The sequence below is a fragment of the Brassica napus genome, chromosome A3 (assembly GCF_020379485.1).
Source record: "Brassica napus cultivar Da-Ae chromosome A3, Da-Ae, whole genome shotgun sequence".
Classification (NCBI taxonomy): Eukaryota; Viridiplantae; Streptophyta; class Magnoliopsida; order Brassicales; family Brassicaceae; genus Brassica; species Brassica napus.
The window spans coordinates 25864653-25877465 of NC_063436.1; the positions used below are offsets into that span (position 1 = coordinate 25864653).

At 30.0% G+C, this 12813-nt stretch overlaps 1 protein-coding gene across 1 annotated transcript; it reads left to right on the top strand.

Annotated features, from left to right (window-relative positions):
- The first annotated feature begins 3765 nt into the window (after window positions 1-3765).
- On the top strand, window positions 3766-5996 carry LOC106440530 (protein SGT1 homolog A). The gene is made up of 8 exons (XM_013882224.3): window positions 3766-4079; window positions 4445-4514; window positions 4618-4742; window positions 4826-4907; window positions 4988-5084; window positions 5159-5224; window positions 5303-5441; window positions 5521-5996. The coding sequence occupies exons 1-8, from the start codon at window positions 3920-3922 to the stop codon at window positions 5811-5813; spliced, it is 1032 nt and encodes a 343-aa protein (XP_013737678.1). The 5' UTR covers window positions 3766-3919; the 3' UTR covers window positions 5814-5996.
- Window positions 5997-12813: the final 6817 nt, after the last annotated feature.

The following is a 12813-nucleotide window of genomic DNA, read 5'->3' on the forward strand; positions in this document are numbered from 1 at the left end:
GAAATATTGCCCAAACGGAGAAGTCTGAGAAAGAGCTTGTTGATCTTGTGATTCAGCATTTCGCTTTGATATTATTTGTATTTGTCAGACTTCTTTATATTGGTGAAAAACGAGGATTTCCTGGAATGCTTGGCAGTTTAGATTGCATGCACTGGAAGTGGAAGAATTGTCCTACCGGTTGGGCGGGACAATATGCGGGTCGTAGTGGATCACCAACTATAATTCTTGAAGCTGTCGCAGATTATGATCTTTGGATATGGCATGCATATTTCGGAATGCCAGGCACTAATAACGATATCAACGTGTTGGACTCTTCTTATCTTTTTTCCAATCTTGCTCAAGGTATTGCTCCTCCTGCTCATTATTTTATTCAAGACAAAGAATATTATATGGGTTACTATTTAGCGGATGGTATTTATCCAAAATGGTCGACCATAGTACAAACTATTCAAGAGCCAAGGAGTCCTAAAAACAAATATTTTGCAACGCAACAAGAAGCATGCAGGAAAGATGTTGAACGTGCATTTGGAGTTCTACAGTCGCGCTTTGCTATTGTCAAAGGACCTGTTTGTTTTTGGAAAAAAAATGTGTTACATGACATTATGACTACATGTATAATTTTACATAACATGATAATTGAAGATGAGCGTGAACTTGTTGCACCAATTGAACTTGGAAGAGAAGCTCCACCTCCAGATATCGAAATTGCAGAAGATGAAAATGTCTGATTTCAAAATTTTCTTGCTCAATTTAGGAATATCAAAAATAAAGAAGCTCATTTATCAAAAATAAAGAAGCTCATTTTTCATTACGAAATGCATTAGTTGATCATTTGTGGGAAAAATATTCTAATGCTCATTGTTGAACCTATATATATGTTGTCTTTTTTAATGATTTCTTGTACTTTTTAATAATAAATATTTAATTCAAATGATTTATATTTTAATTATTATCGTAAACATAAAATAATTGGGGTTAATTGGTAAATTCTTATAAGTATAAGATTTTATTTGCAATTATTAATAAAATAAAAATGAAATTATTTAAGAAATATTATTTTTGGAGTAGAAAATGGAGTAATACATTGGAGTAAAACCTTACTCCATTTTGGTGTTGCACCATTTTGGAGTAAAAAATAGGGTAATACATTGGAGATGCTCTTAGTGGATATATATAGTCAATAAAAAGCTTTAAATGTTTTTGGAACCTTTTGACAAGTTTTATGGCGGTGTATTTTAACATTTCAGAATACCGCCTCTAGTGCCCAATTGTTTTTGAAATAATACTTTAATTTAACTTAAAGTTTTGTATGTATTTCTGTTATAAACTAAGTAACTAACTATACTAAAACAACAGACTAAAAATCGACAATAAATAGATACAAATAAATTAATCAAATTCTTCATAAATTAGTTCGATATCAGGATTTTCGCTTTTAACATCCGAACCAAGTTCTTCTTCCACTTTGATATAATCAAGATATTCTGCTTGACCATACATGTTGTTAGTGCCTCAACGTGCTATGGATCAATATAACGACTGGATCAGAGTCTTCATATTGCATTGCAGTAAAATCAAGTTTTTGTTGAGATTTTGCAAATTTCCTAAAAATCTCTAATTCTTGACAATAAGTTTCTGAAACTTTATTACTAGCAGCAGTCTAGCAGCATCGATATACATCCACTGCCTTGTAATTTTAATGTCATTATTCAATGACATTGGTCTAACTATCAACACTTAGGAACCCTTCTTCTTCTTTTTAGAGTAAATAGCTTGAGAACCCTTCTTCTTTTTCGTCTCGATAATTATCTCATTCAAACCAACACAGTTTTTTTTTTAAAAAATCTTTATTGCAGTTGGTCTCTTTTTCTGATAAGTTTTAAAGATCACTTGTGTTCTATATATATATGAATAATTAATATTCTAATTAATAATATAAATACAAATTGATAAAGTATATTCTTTATCAGATTAGGAATATGAGAATTATATATGTACTACATACGAAAATGTAACATTGACTTGTATGTTTCGTAAAATATATTTTACTTCATAGATATTTTTTCTGTTATGTAACTATTTTAATAGTCTCAAATATGTTATAAATTATAAATGGTTAAGACACAAACGTGGAAAAAAAAACATGCGAAAATTGGTTTTAGTTTGCTACCAATTTGCTACATGAATGTCAAAATTTGAAATGATATTTTGTGCTAATTAGTGACTAAAATTTAGTCACTATATCAATATTACAAACAGAGACTTTTAATTCCGTCGCAATTTAGTATCTATATCATTACAAACATAGACTTTTAATTCCGTCGCAATTTAGTATCTAATTGGTTACGCTAAAGTTCGTCACAAACCGTCATAAATGTTATGTTTCCTACTGTGGTAACAATTACGTCTTAATTTGTTACAAATTCTAGCAACCACTTACTTCGTCACAGTATTGTAACGAAACAACTACGAAATTAAGACTGAATATAATAGTCACAACATCGTATTAAAAACGTCACTAAATTATGACGAATATAGATCGTCACAAAATTTAGTCACAATAACTCTCTTTTTTTTGTAGTACGAAATTGGTGCGTTTGCGGGATACTTATGACTGATTAACTACAAAATGCAGCAGCAGTTAAATAATAAATTAACAATATTTATATTTTATATAATTATAAAAATATCAAAAATAATAATATTATAATAAATATAAAAATTATATTTAGAAAGTTATAGTTTTAAATTTTTAAAGTTATAGAAAATATTTTTATTTTTAAAATTTATTATATTAAATCTATATTTTATAATTCTAATTTAAAATTTTTATTGAATATTTTTATTTTTGTATTTATATTGTTTTAAAAAAATTATCTTCCCGCAACCGTCCGCGACCACAAACGCTAACTGGAAGCAGCTTTTGAATTTATGAGGTTTAGAGCGGTTTGAAGCGATTTAGAACGGTTCAAAACGATTTAAAACGGTTTGAGTGATTGTTGCAAAACGTCAAGTACAACTAGACCGGGTTTAGTTTAAGCATTGATGGCCTTACTGGATGATCATTTATTCCGGCCCAAACTAAACCCATTTGACTATATTTTTTACTTTTCAAATTTATTTCTATATGTAATATGTAAATTGACTTCATCACATCCACTTGACATATAACACTTGATCTTTCCTATAAAGTTCCACGAAACCCCGAGGAAAACAGTTCCTCAAATCATAGGACTCAAATGTCAATCAAATTGCTGCTTTTGTTTGTCTGCTTCGTTCATATTTTTCTAAGTAATTTCTGTTATGAAAAGAATTGTAACTATTGTGTAAAATTGATTTACTTTAACTTAATGAAAGCGTGAAAAGTAATTAATTAGAAACTTGAACAAAATGTTTTAATCGAGATTTTACTATAAATTCGAAAAATAAATAGTACGTCTCATTCAAAATTTCAAAGTAATGAAACCATAGCTACAGGTTTTTAAATCGTAATTTCCTTCTCAATATTCTAAATACTCATTAGTTTTTTTGAATTTGTAAAACAAAAAAAAAGTTGTGATCTTCAATATGTTACTGTTGTGTAAATTTCTCTACACGAAATTAATTATTCAATATTTATTTATTTTCTCGGAATTTATATATATAATTATCTCCATGTATTGTTTTTTGGGAATTTGCTTTTATTTATCTTAAAAATTACAAAAAGGAGAAATCGTGGAAAAAAAAGAGAAAATATTTATTTGCTTTTTCCTTATTTTTTTGGTATTATATCCTGTGAACATTCCTAACAACTAATCGAAGGAACAATCTAGAATTGGATCTCTTCTCTTTAAATACTCTTCTGATCCTTTAGTGGGAACAAGACAAAACCTTTGCCTCTACTTCATTCGAATCTTCTTCTTCTTCTCTCCCAATCGATATGGCTAAGGAACTTGCAGCTCAGGCTAAAGAGGCGTTCGTAGACGACGACTTCGATGTTGCTGTTGATTTGTACTCCAAAGCCATTGACTTGGATCCCAATTGCGCTGACTTCTTCGCTGATCGTGCTCAGGCTTACATCAAACTCCAAAACTTCACTGGTAACTTCTTAGTTCTGTGATAAAAAAACGAGACTTTAGTTACAAGGAGAAGTGGAGAACATAAAGGAGAGAACTTTGTCTTTTTGGGGTTAATGGGTTCTTGTAATAAGAAAAAAAACGATGCTTTTGTTAGAGGAGAACATAAAGTAGAGAACTTTGTCTTTTTGGGGTTAATGGTTTTTTCATGTCTTTAGGTTTCTTAGTTTGGTTTTGTCTGATTCTGTGTGAATTAAAGGTTTGGTTTAGTGTTTGATTTGGTGGTAGTGTCACAGCTCTTTTTCTAGTGAAGAGACTTTGTATCAGTTTGATGCATATATGTTTCTGATTCATTGGTTCTGACTCTGGATTGTGTTCTTGATGAGCAGAAGCTGTGGCAGATGCGAAGAAAGCTATTGAGTTGGATCCATCATTGACCAAAGCTTACTTGAGAAAAGGGTATGTCTTTGCTATTTCATCTTGTGTATTGTTGTGGTTGTCTTGTGTTATAGGTTTCTAAGTGATGTTTAATGTCGATATCTAAATCCTTTTGTGACTGTAGAACTGCTTGTATGAAGCTTGAAGAATATAGAACTGCAAAAACAGCTCTTGAAAAGGGTGCCTCCATAGCACCAAGTGAATCCAAATTCAAGAAGTTGATAGATGAATGCGATCTTCGAATCACAGGTATGTATGGTTTGTTGCTCGTTGTTGTCTGATTGGTTATGTTAACGAGCTATGATTGATTGTATTTTTTTTGCAATGATTAGAAGAAGAGAAAGATTTGGTTCAATCACCAGTAAAAGTTGATCAGACCCCTGTGCCTGCAGAACCAGCCAAACCAAAGTTCAGGTAGTTTCCTTTATTAAAACTATAATGCTATTTTCTAATAATAATCGTTAAATAATCTCATACTCTTGAGTTCTCAACAGACATGAATACTATCAAAAGCCAGAAGAAGTTGTGGTAACCGTTTTCGCAAAAGGGATACAGAAGCAGAATGTTAATATCGACTTTGGTGAACAGATTGTAAGCATACTGCATTCTAATAACACACCTCCATGATAAACGCTTTTGTTTTAAATTGTTCTGTGGTTTTGCAGCTGAGTGTTGTGATTGATGTTCCTGGAGAAGAAGCTTATCATCTCCAACCGAGACTGTTCGGAAAGGTAATTGATTATTCATAGAATGAAATGAATGTTCTGAGTTGAAAAACATTGTATTGACCTTTTGTTTATTTTATTCAGATAGTACCAGAGAAGTGCAAATATGAAGTAATGTCAACCAAGATTGAGATCCGTCTCGCAAAGGCAGAGATCATCACATGGGCCTCTCTTGAACACGGCAAAGGGCCAAAGGTCTTGCCAAAGCCTAATGTCTCAACAGGTTTTTCTACTTTCTACATTCTTCTTCTTTGGTTTGAAGTTTGAATCACAGTCTCTTGACATTTGTAATTTTGGTGCAGAGGTTTCAGTGAGACCGGCTTATCCTTCTTCCAAGAAGGTGAAAGACTGGGACAAGCTTGAAGCTGAAGTGAAGAAGCAGGAGAAGGATGAGAAGCTGGAAGGAGACGCGGCTTTGAACAAGTTCTTCCGTGAGATATATTCAAATGCGGATGAGGATATGAGGCGTGCCATGAGCAAATCATTTGTGGAATCTAATGGGACAGTGCTCTCAACAGACTGGAAAGAGGTTGGAGCTAAGAAGATCGAGAGCACTCCTCCTGATGGTATGGAGCTCAAGAAATGGGAGATCTGATTTGAATATGATATGTGTGGGTTTTGCCTTGGTCTTTAAGGTTTTGCTTTCTCCACTTTATGTTCTTTGTATTTGCCTTAAAACTCATTTTGTTTATACACAAAACAACTGAAGTTTTAAATCTGAACGTTCTATTCTTTATTCATAGAACACGTTTATTAGAGACTTGAGATTTTGAGATTACTTTCAATTTTCTGATTTGAGTTTTTGACTCTTTTAATGTCTTAGATGAAAAGTTGAAAACTATGACTACTTGTTTAGAACAAGACTATGATTATTGTATTCGTGGATACTTAATCGCATCTGAAATTGTAAGAGCCTGGCGCAATAAAGACCATCGTGTATTTGCAATTGTCACTTTTAATGGCCCAAGAGAAAGAGAAGCGTAGGCGACAAGAAAGGAGAGTAGAGTTACCGTGAGCCTATGACAGAAAGAATTAATACTAAAAGATTTAGAATGTTTTGAAACAAAATGTTATAATCATTTCAAAAGATTTAGAATGTTTTGCACTAGGTTTTAATCATAACGTACCCTTTTTTAAATCACATTTTTCCATTTTAAAGTATTGTAAAAGGAGCGTACGTTTGCATACGTGATGTGATATGAAATCAAAGTACCATAAAATAAAAATGTAAAATTACCTCTATTTCTAGTTATATTTCCTTAATAACAAACTGAAATGTAAAACTTAAAAATTTCATCGATCTATTTACAAAAATGTAAACTTTTGTGTTGAGGTCAAAATACGTGTATATATACGTGTAGTTTTTAAACAAGCGTTTGCATTTAAGTTGTAGTTTTGCAGCTATCCGAGAAGAAGAAGAAGAAGACGACGTGAAACAAGAAGTTAATAAGAATTTTATTTTGGTGTGTGGGTGAAGAAACATGATGGATCCTATCCTACTCCCAATGATCGTAATCTTCTCTGCATTGGCCATATGCATATCACTTTATTATGTCTGGGTTTGCTGTTGCTCCGACCAAACGCCAGTTCTGCCTCTCTGCATTGGCCATATGGATATATAGCCCGTGACTATTTTTCTATTCTATCTTCGATTTTATTTTTTGTTCTCTCTTTATGAATTATTTATGAACTTTAGATTAGTAACCTTTAGCATAAGCAGATTGTTTATGCTATGCTGTGATATTTATCAGTAATATTTTATTTTATTTTATTTTATTTTGGTTTAGTACTAATGATTGTAACTTTATATCTTTAGTTACTATTTGAATGATTTTGCCATACTGTATTACTGTGCAGCGTTGTTACTTTACATGATTACTAGAGTATACTGTATACTATATGATTTATATATTTAAGGTCAAGGACGTTATCCACAAAAGAAAATTTGTATGTCCATTCGTTAATCTAACGTCTTTCAGTATACAGCTCTTACAAGCAAATATGTAACTTGCCATACAAATATGTTTATTACAACTCATACAGGCAAATTATGTTAATTAGGACAGCTCCAAACTTGCAGTAGATTTACACTTGCAAGTTAATGTAACTTGGCATAAAAATATGTTTATCACAGCTCATATATACAAGCAAATATGTTAATTAGGATAGATCTAACTGGTAATAACTAATACATGTAATATTTCTTATATATTAATTAAAGAGCATTACAACATTCTTTTGTAACCATGTGTCATTATGATGATTTTTAGAATCCTTAAAAAAATTAGTTTGTCAATCTGAACATATATTGTACTTTTTATTAAATTAAATATAAAATTGATTGGTAGTGTACAAAAAATATTATCATTTTTCCTTAAATAAAAGTTATGGAATTAATTAACATATATATGACAATTAATAATTTTGAATAATAAATATTTGATAACAATTTTTGTATCTTTCAACATTTTTATTTAATTTTATATTTTTAAAAGAAATTAAACAATCACATTAATCGTATAATAAAAAATTAAGTTATTAATATTGTTAAAATCTCACATTAAAATATTTGTTTTTGTTATAACAATATACAAATGATCCTAAAATATAAAAATTAAAATATATACTATATAAAATACATAAATATGTTAATTTCAAAATTTTCATTTCAAAAGTATTCAGACCTTAATATTTTAATTTTGAAGTTTTCATTGAATTTTTTAAAATGATTATAAATTACTAAAATTATTAAAATTCTCAAACTGAAAATTTTGTGATTAATGATTGAATTTTTTTTGTACAAAAATATACAAATGTTAATAAAATTATATGAATATGACGTCTCAATTAATAAGTATCCATATTAAAATATACTATATATATGTCAATATTATTTAAATTTAATTATATAACATATAAAATAAATAAAATAATTGTTTTTATTTATTTACCAATAAAAATTATTGTAAATAAATAAAAAAGATTGTTTTGATTTATGTTATTACTCCAATTTAATTATATACGTAATAATTACCAGCTTCTCATCTATTCAATATTCAATAATAATTACTCACAGTTTCTTGACGTTTGGAACTTTGGTGCAGAGGTTTCTGTGAGGTCGGCTTATCCTTCTTCTAAGAACGTTAAGGACTAGGACAAACTTGAAGCTGAAGTGAAGAAGCAAGAGAAGGATGTGAAGCTTGAAGGACTCGCTGCTTGAACAAGTTCTTCCATGAGATATATTCAAATGCTGATGAGGATATGAGGTGTGCCATGAGAAAATCATTTGTGAGTATCTTTCTCTTTGTTTTTTCTCATGGAGACTACAAAAGCTTTGTTTTCTTTTGATCGACTCTTTCGCAGTTTTTGCACAATGAACAAGTGGAATATAGTGGGACAGTGCTCTCAACAGACTGGAAAGAGGTTGGTGTTAAGAAGATCGAGAACACTCCTCCTGATGGCATGGAGCTCAAAAAATGGGAGATCTGATCTGATTATGTTATGTGTGGGTTTTGTCTTGGTCTTAACGGTTTTGCTTACTCTACTTTGTGGACTTGGGTTCTTTGTATTTGCCTTAAAACTTATTTTGTTTATACACAAGCAACTGAAAGTTTTAAATCTAAACGTTCTATTCTTTATTCATGTGAACACGTTTATTAGAGACTTGAGATTGAAGAAGTTCAATTACTTTCAATTTTCTGATTTAAGTTTTTAGACTCTTTTAACTTTTATAGATGAAAAGTGAAAACTATGACTGTTTAGAAAAAGACCATGGCAAATGTTTCTTTCCGAGTAGATCACTCATGGATAACTAATCGTAAAAGCCTGGTCCACTAAAGATGATATTGTACTTGCAATTGACACATTTAATGGCCCAAAAGAAGCGTAGGCCACAAGAAAAGAGACTACAGTTACCGTGAGCCTGTGACGAAAAAAGAATTCTTCCCTAACAAAAAAGGAATTGTTACAAAAGTTTTCAAACAAAATGTTAAAATATTGCATTAGGTTTAAATCACTACATTCCCTTTTTAAATCACACATGTACATAAATATATGTCATTTTAAAAATATTGTAAAGAGTACCATAAAATAAAAATGTAAAGTTACTTATATATCTAGTTATTTTTCCTTAATGACAAACTGAAATGTAAAACTTACAAAATTTATCGATCTATTTACGAAAATGTAAACTTTTGTGTTGCGGTCAAAATTCGTATATACGTGTACTTTTGAAACAAGGGTTTTTGCTTATAAGTTGTAGTTTTGCAGCTATCCGAGAAGAAGAAGAAGACGTGAAACAAGAATTTAATTTTGGTGTGTGTGGGTGAATAAACATGATGGATCCTATTCTACTCCTATTGATCGTAACAGTCTCTGCGTTGGCCATATGCATATCAATTTTTGTATGGGTTTGCTGTTGCTCCGACAAAACACCAGTTCTGCCTCTTTAACCAAATTAACAACCATTGGACTGGACTCTATTATAGTCCGTAACTATGTTTCTATTCTATCTTCGATTTTACTTTTGGTTTTCTCTTTATGAATTATTTATGAACTTTTAGATTAGTAACCTATATAGCATAAGCAGATTGTTTATGAGATGGTGCGATATTTATCAGTAATGTTTTATTTATTTTGGTTTACTAATAATATTGTAACTTTATATATTTAATTACTATTTGAAAGATTTTGTCATACTTTTTAGCGTTGTTACTTTACATGATTATTAGAGTATACAAGATGATATATATATTTAATGTCAAGGACGTTATCCACAAAAGAAATTTTGTATGTCGATTTGTTATTCTAACGTCTTTCAGTTTTGACTTTTGAGTTTATATTTATAATGGTGACGCTCTGCCACTGACGCATAGATCATAACGAAAGTGTGGAGACCGTTTGACGGTGATACAAACTAGGGATTAAAAAGACTTTGTAGCCGTATATGCTCTCCATGTTGTCGAAATACCCAGGGAAACAAACTTATTAAGAAAAAGCCACATGAAGCCATATGGTGCCACAAGAATTTTGTAGTATGTATGTTAATTAAGCAAAAAACTTGCAGTAGATTTTACACTTGCAAGTTAATGTAACTTGGCATAAAAATATGTTTATTACAGCTCATACAAGCAAATATGTTAATTAGGACAGCTCTAACAGGTAATATGTAGTATGTATGTTAATTAAGTTGCAGTAGATGTTACACTTACACATTAATGTAACTTGGCGTAAAATTATGAAGTATATTTTTGCAATATAGTAATCGAAAAAATTCCCTAAATACAAGGCGCTTCTCCAATATTCGATGCAATTAACATTTAAGATCTATTTGACCTCATCAACTTCATTATTTTTGAAATACTAATAACTAGTTGGTGTTCATAATTTGTTTTTCTTTTCTTTCATTTTTGTCAGTTCTTGTAACATATAACCCAAAAGGGAACAAAATACTTTTTAGTTCTGTTTGATACGGTTTGGTTCATATTCGATCTTTTAAAATATATTTTGTTGCCCACAAAACGAAAATATGTGTTTTAAACTTAAAAAGAAAATATGTTTCTAAAGGAAATTCCTATTTCGATTAGTTTCTCTATTTGTTAGCCCGTTTTGGTTGCAATGTTTTTAAAATATAGTAAAAACATACACGTTTACTTTGCATTCATTCCTACTACAAACAAAAAAGCGACCGATTTTCCTCTTCTTCTCTTCTCTTACTACGCGGTATGTCTTCTCGCTCCAACATACATAGTCTAAAAAGCGACTAATAAAATGTCAACGATTACTAGATTATTAGATAGTTTGTTTGTTTGTTTGTATTTAGATTTGTAAAATTTAAAAGAGATTTTACGCTATTTATTTGATAGGCATTGCCAATGAATAATTCAAGATCCAATGTAGGATCTGATCCATAGCCACGAGTTTAAATAATTCAAGATCCAATTAATTTGCGTTGAAATATAAAATTGTAACTTTGTAATCAAGGAAACCCACGTTCGAATAAATTGAGCTTCGAGAAAAAAGAATTATTTCTCCTCTCTATGATAGAGAGGAGAAATAATTCTTTTTTCTCGAAGCTCAATTTATTCGAACGTGGGTTTCCTTGATTACAAAGTTACAATTTTATGACCCACGTGAAATTTCAAATTTATAGAATAATGTGGAAATTCATCGTCTCACAAGATAATTCGTTGTTATCTCTTGGAACTCCAACAACGTAGACGGTTCTACACGTAACAAATAAAAAATGGTCAATTTTGAAAAAAAAAGAAAAAAGAATAATTTCTATCGCAAATTTATTACTAGCTATACGACTATATATATATAAAAGTCCGTTTTGATCCAAAAAAAAAATCCGTAATGATAAACTGTTCAGAAGAATTACAAAAATTCGCCACAACTGATTCGACATGCAGACAATAAATATCATGCATAGTTTGATGCGAATATAAATATCTCAGAAAAGACACACCAATATACTAACTGATCTTGCAAAATATATGTTTAGTAAATGGATCATAGATTCCAGAAGCATAGAATAGTATATATAGTTAGGTATAGCTAAATGGATCTGGGAAGAACAATTTTTGGAGTTGAGAAACAAAAAATGGCAACTGTCTTCTTTGCACTCAAACTAAAAACAGTAATCTAGTCTATGGCAAACATGCTTTAAAACACGATTTTTCAAATTTTGGAACAGATTGCAAGAATGTCATTTCAATAATACATGATTCAAAGATATGGCCGAACTTGTCAACGGAGTTAGGAGAGGTACCAGCTCTTCAACAAAATTTTACGCTTCAAAATCTCACACATACCAATACCAAAGGAGCAAAATCGGATGCATATGATTTAGTCAAGACTGCTCGTGGTTTTTATAGAAATTTAATTTTTGTTTATTGTTTTATTTTGGTCAGGATTCTTACACTACTTCTAACTTGAAAACTTGAATAATAGAATAACCTTTGGATATTAAAAAAAAAAAAACATAATGCACCATTTTTACTATTTTTTTAATCGACCCTTATAAAGATTCTGATAGATAGTTCATTAATGCTTCTATGTAAGAAGTCGATTTTTTTAAAGTAATATATACTTTCTAAGACTAATGGAAGCAAGTTTATAGCAACGTTTTAACATAATATTTGAATCGTGATTTCATATATAAATTATAGATGACATTCAAGTTAGGTTTTATTTAAATAATTTTATCGGTTAACCAATAAAATCACACAATTTTTTAATTCAAGTTTTTGTATATTCATCCAATTGATCCGACGGAAGAAAAAAAGCTCTTTTGAATACTACTTACTAGGTGTTTTGCCCGCACTTGCGGGCTTAATAATTTTATAAAATTTTGTAAAAAAATATATTATCAATTCAAAAATTTTGAATAAGTTATTTTCATGCTTTTTAAATATTTAATAACTAATCTAACATTAAATTATCTATATACGCTAAAGTTTTTTATTTTAATAAAATATCTATAATTATGTAAAATTATCCTCAAAATATTTATATATACATAAAACTATATACATGAATTTATATTTATTTTAATATAATAAAGTAAAAGATAGAAGATTTATGGGGTTTTA

Bases quoted from the DNA above. Each gene is read 5' to 3' on its own strand.
- LOC106440530 (XM_013882224.3), top strand. From the start codon at position 3,920: ATGGCTAAGGAACTTGCAGCTCAGGCTAAAGAGGCGTTCGTAGACGAC. The intron at 4,743-4,825 runs GTATGTATGGTT...TGCAATGATTAG, and splicing joins ATGCGATCTTCGAATCACAG to AAGAAGAGAAAGATTTGGTT. The intron at 5,442-5,520 runs GTTTTTCTACTT...ATTTTGGTGCAG, and splicing joins AAAGCCTAATGTCTCAACAG to AGGTTTCAGTGAGACCGGCT.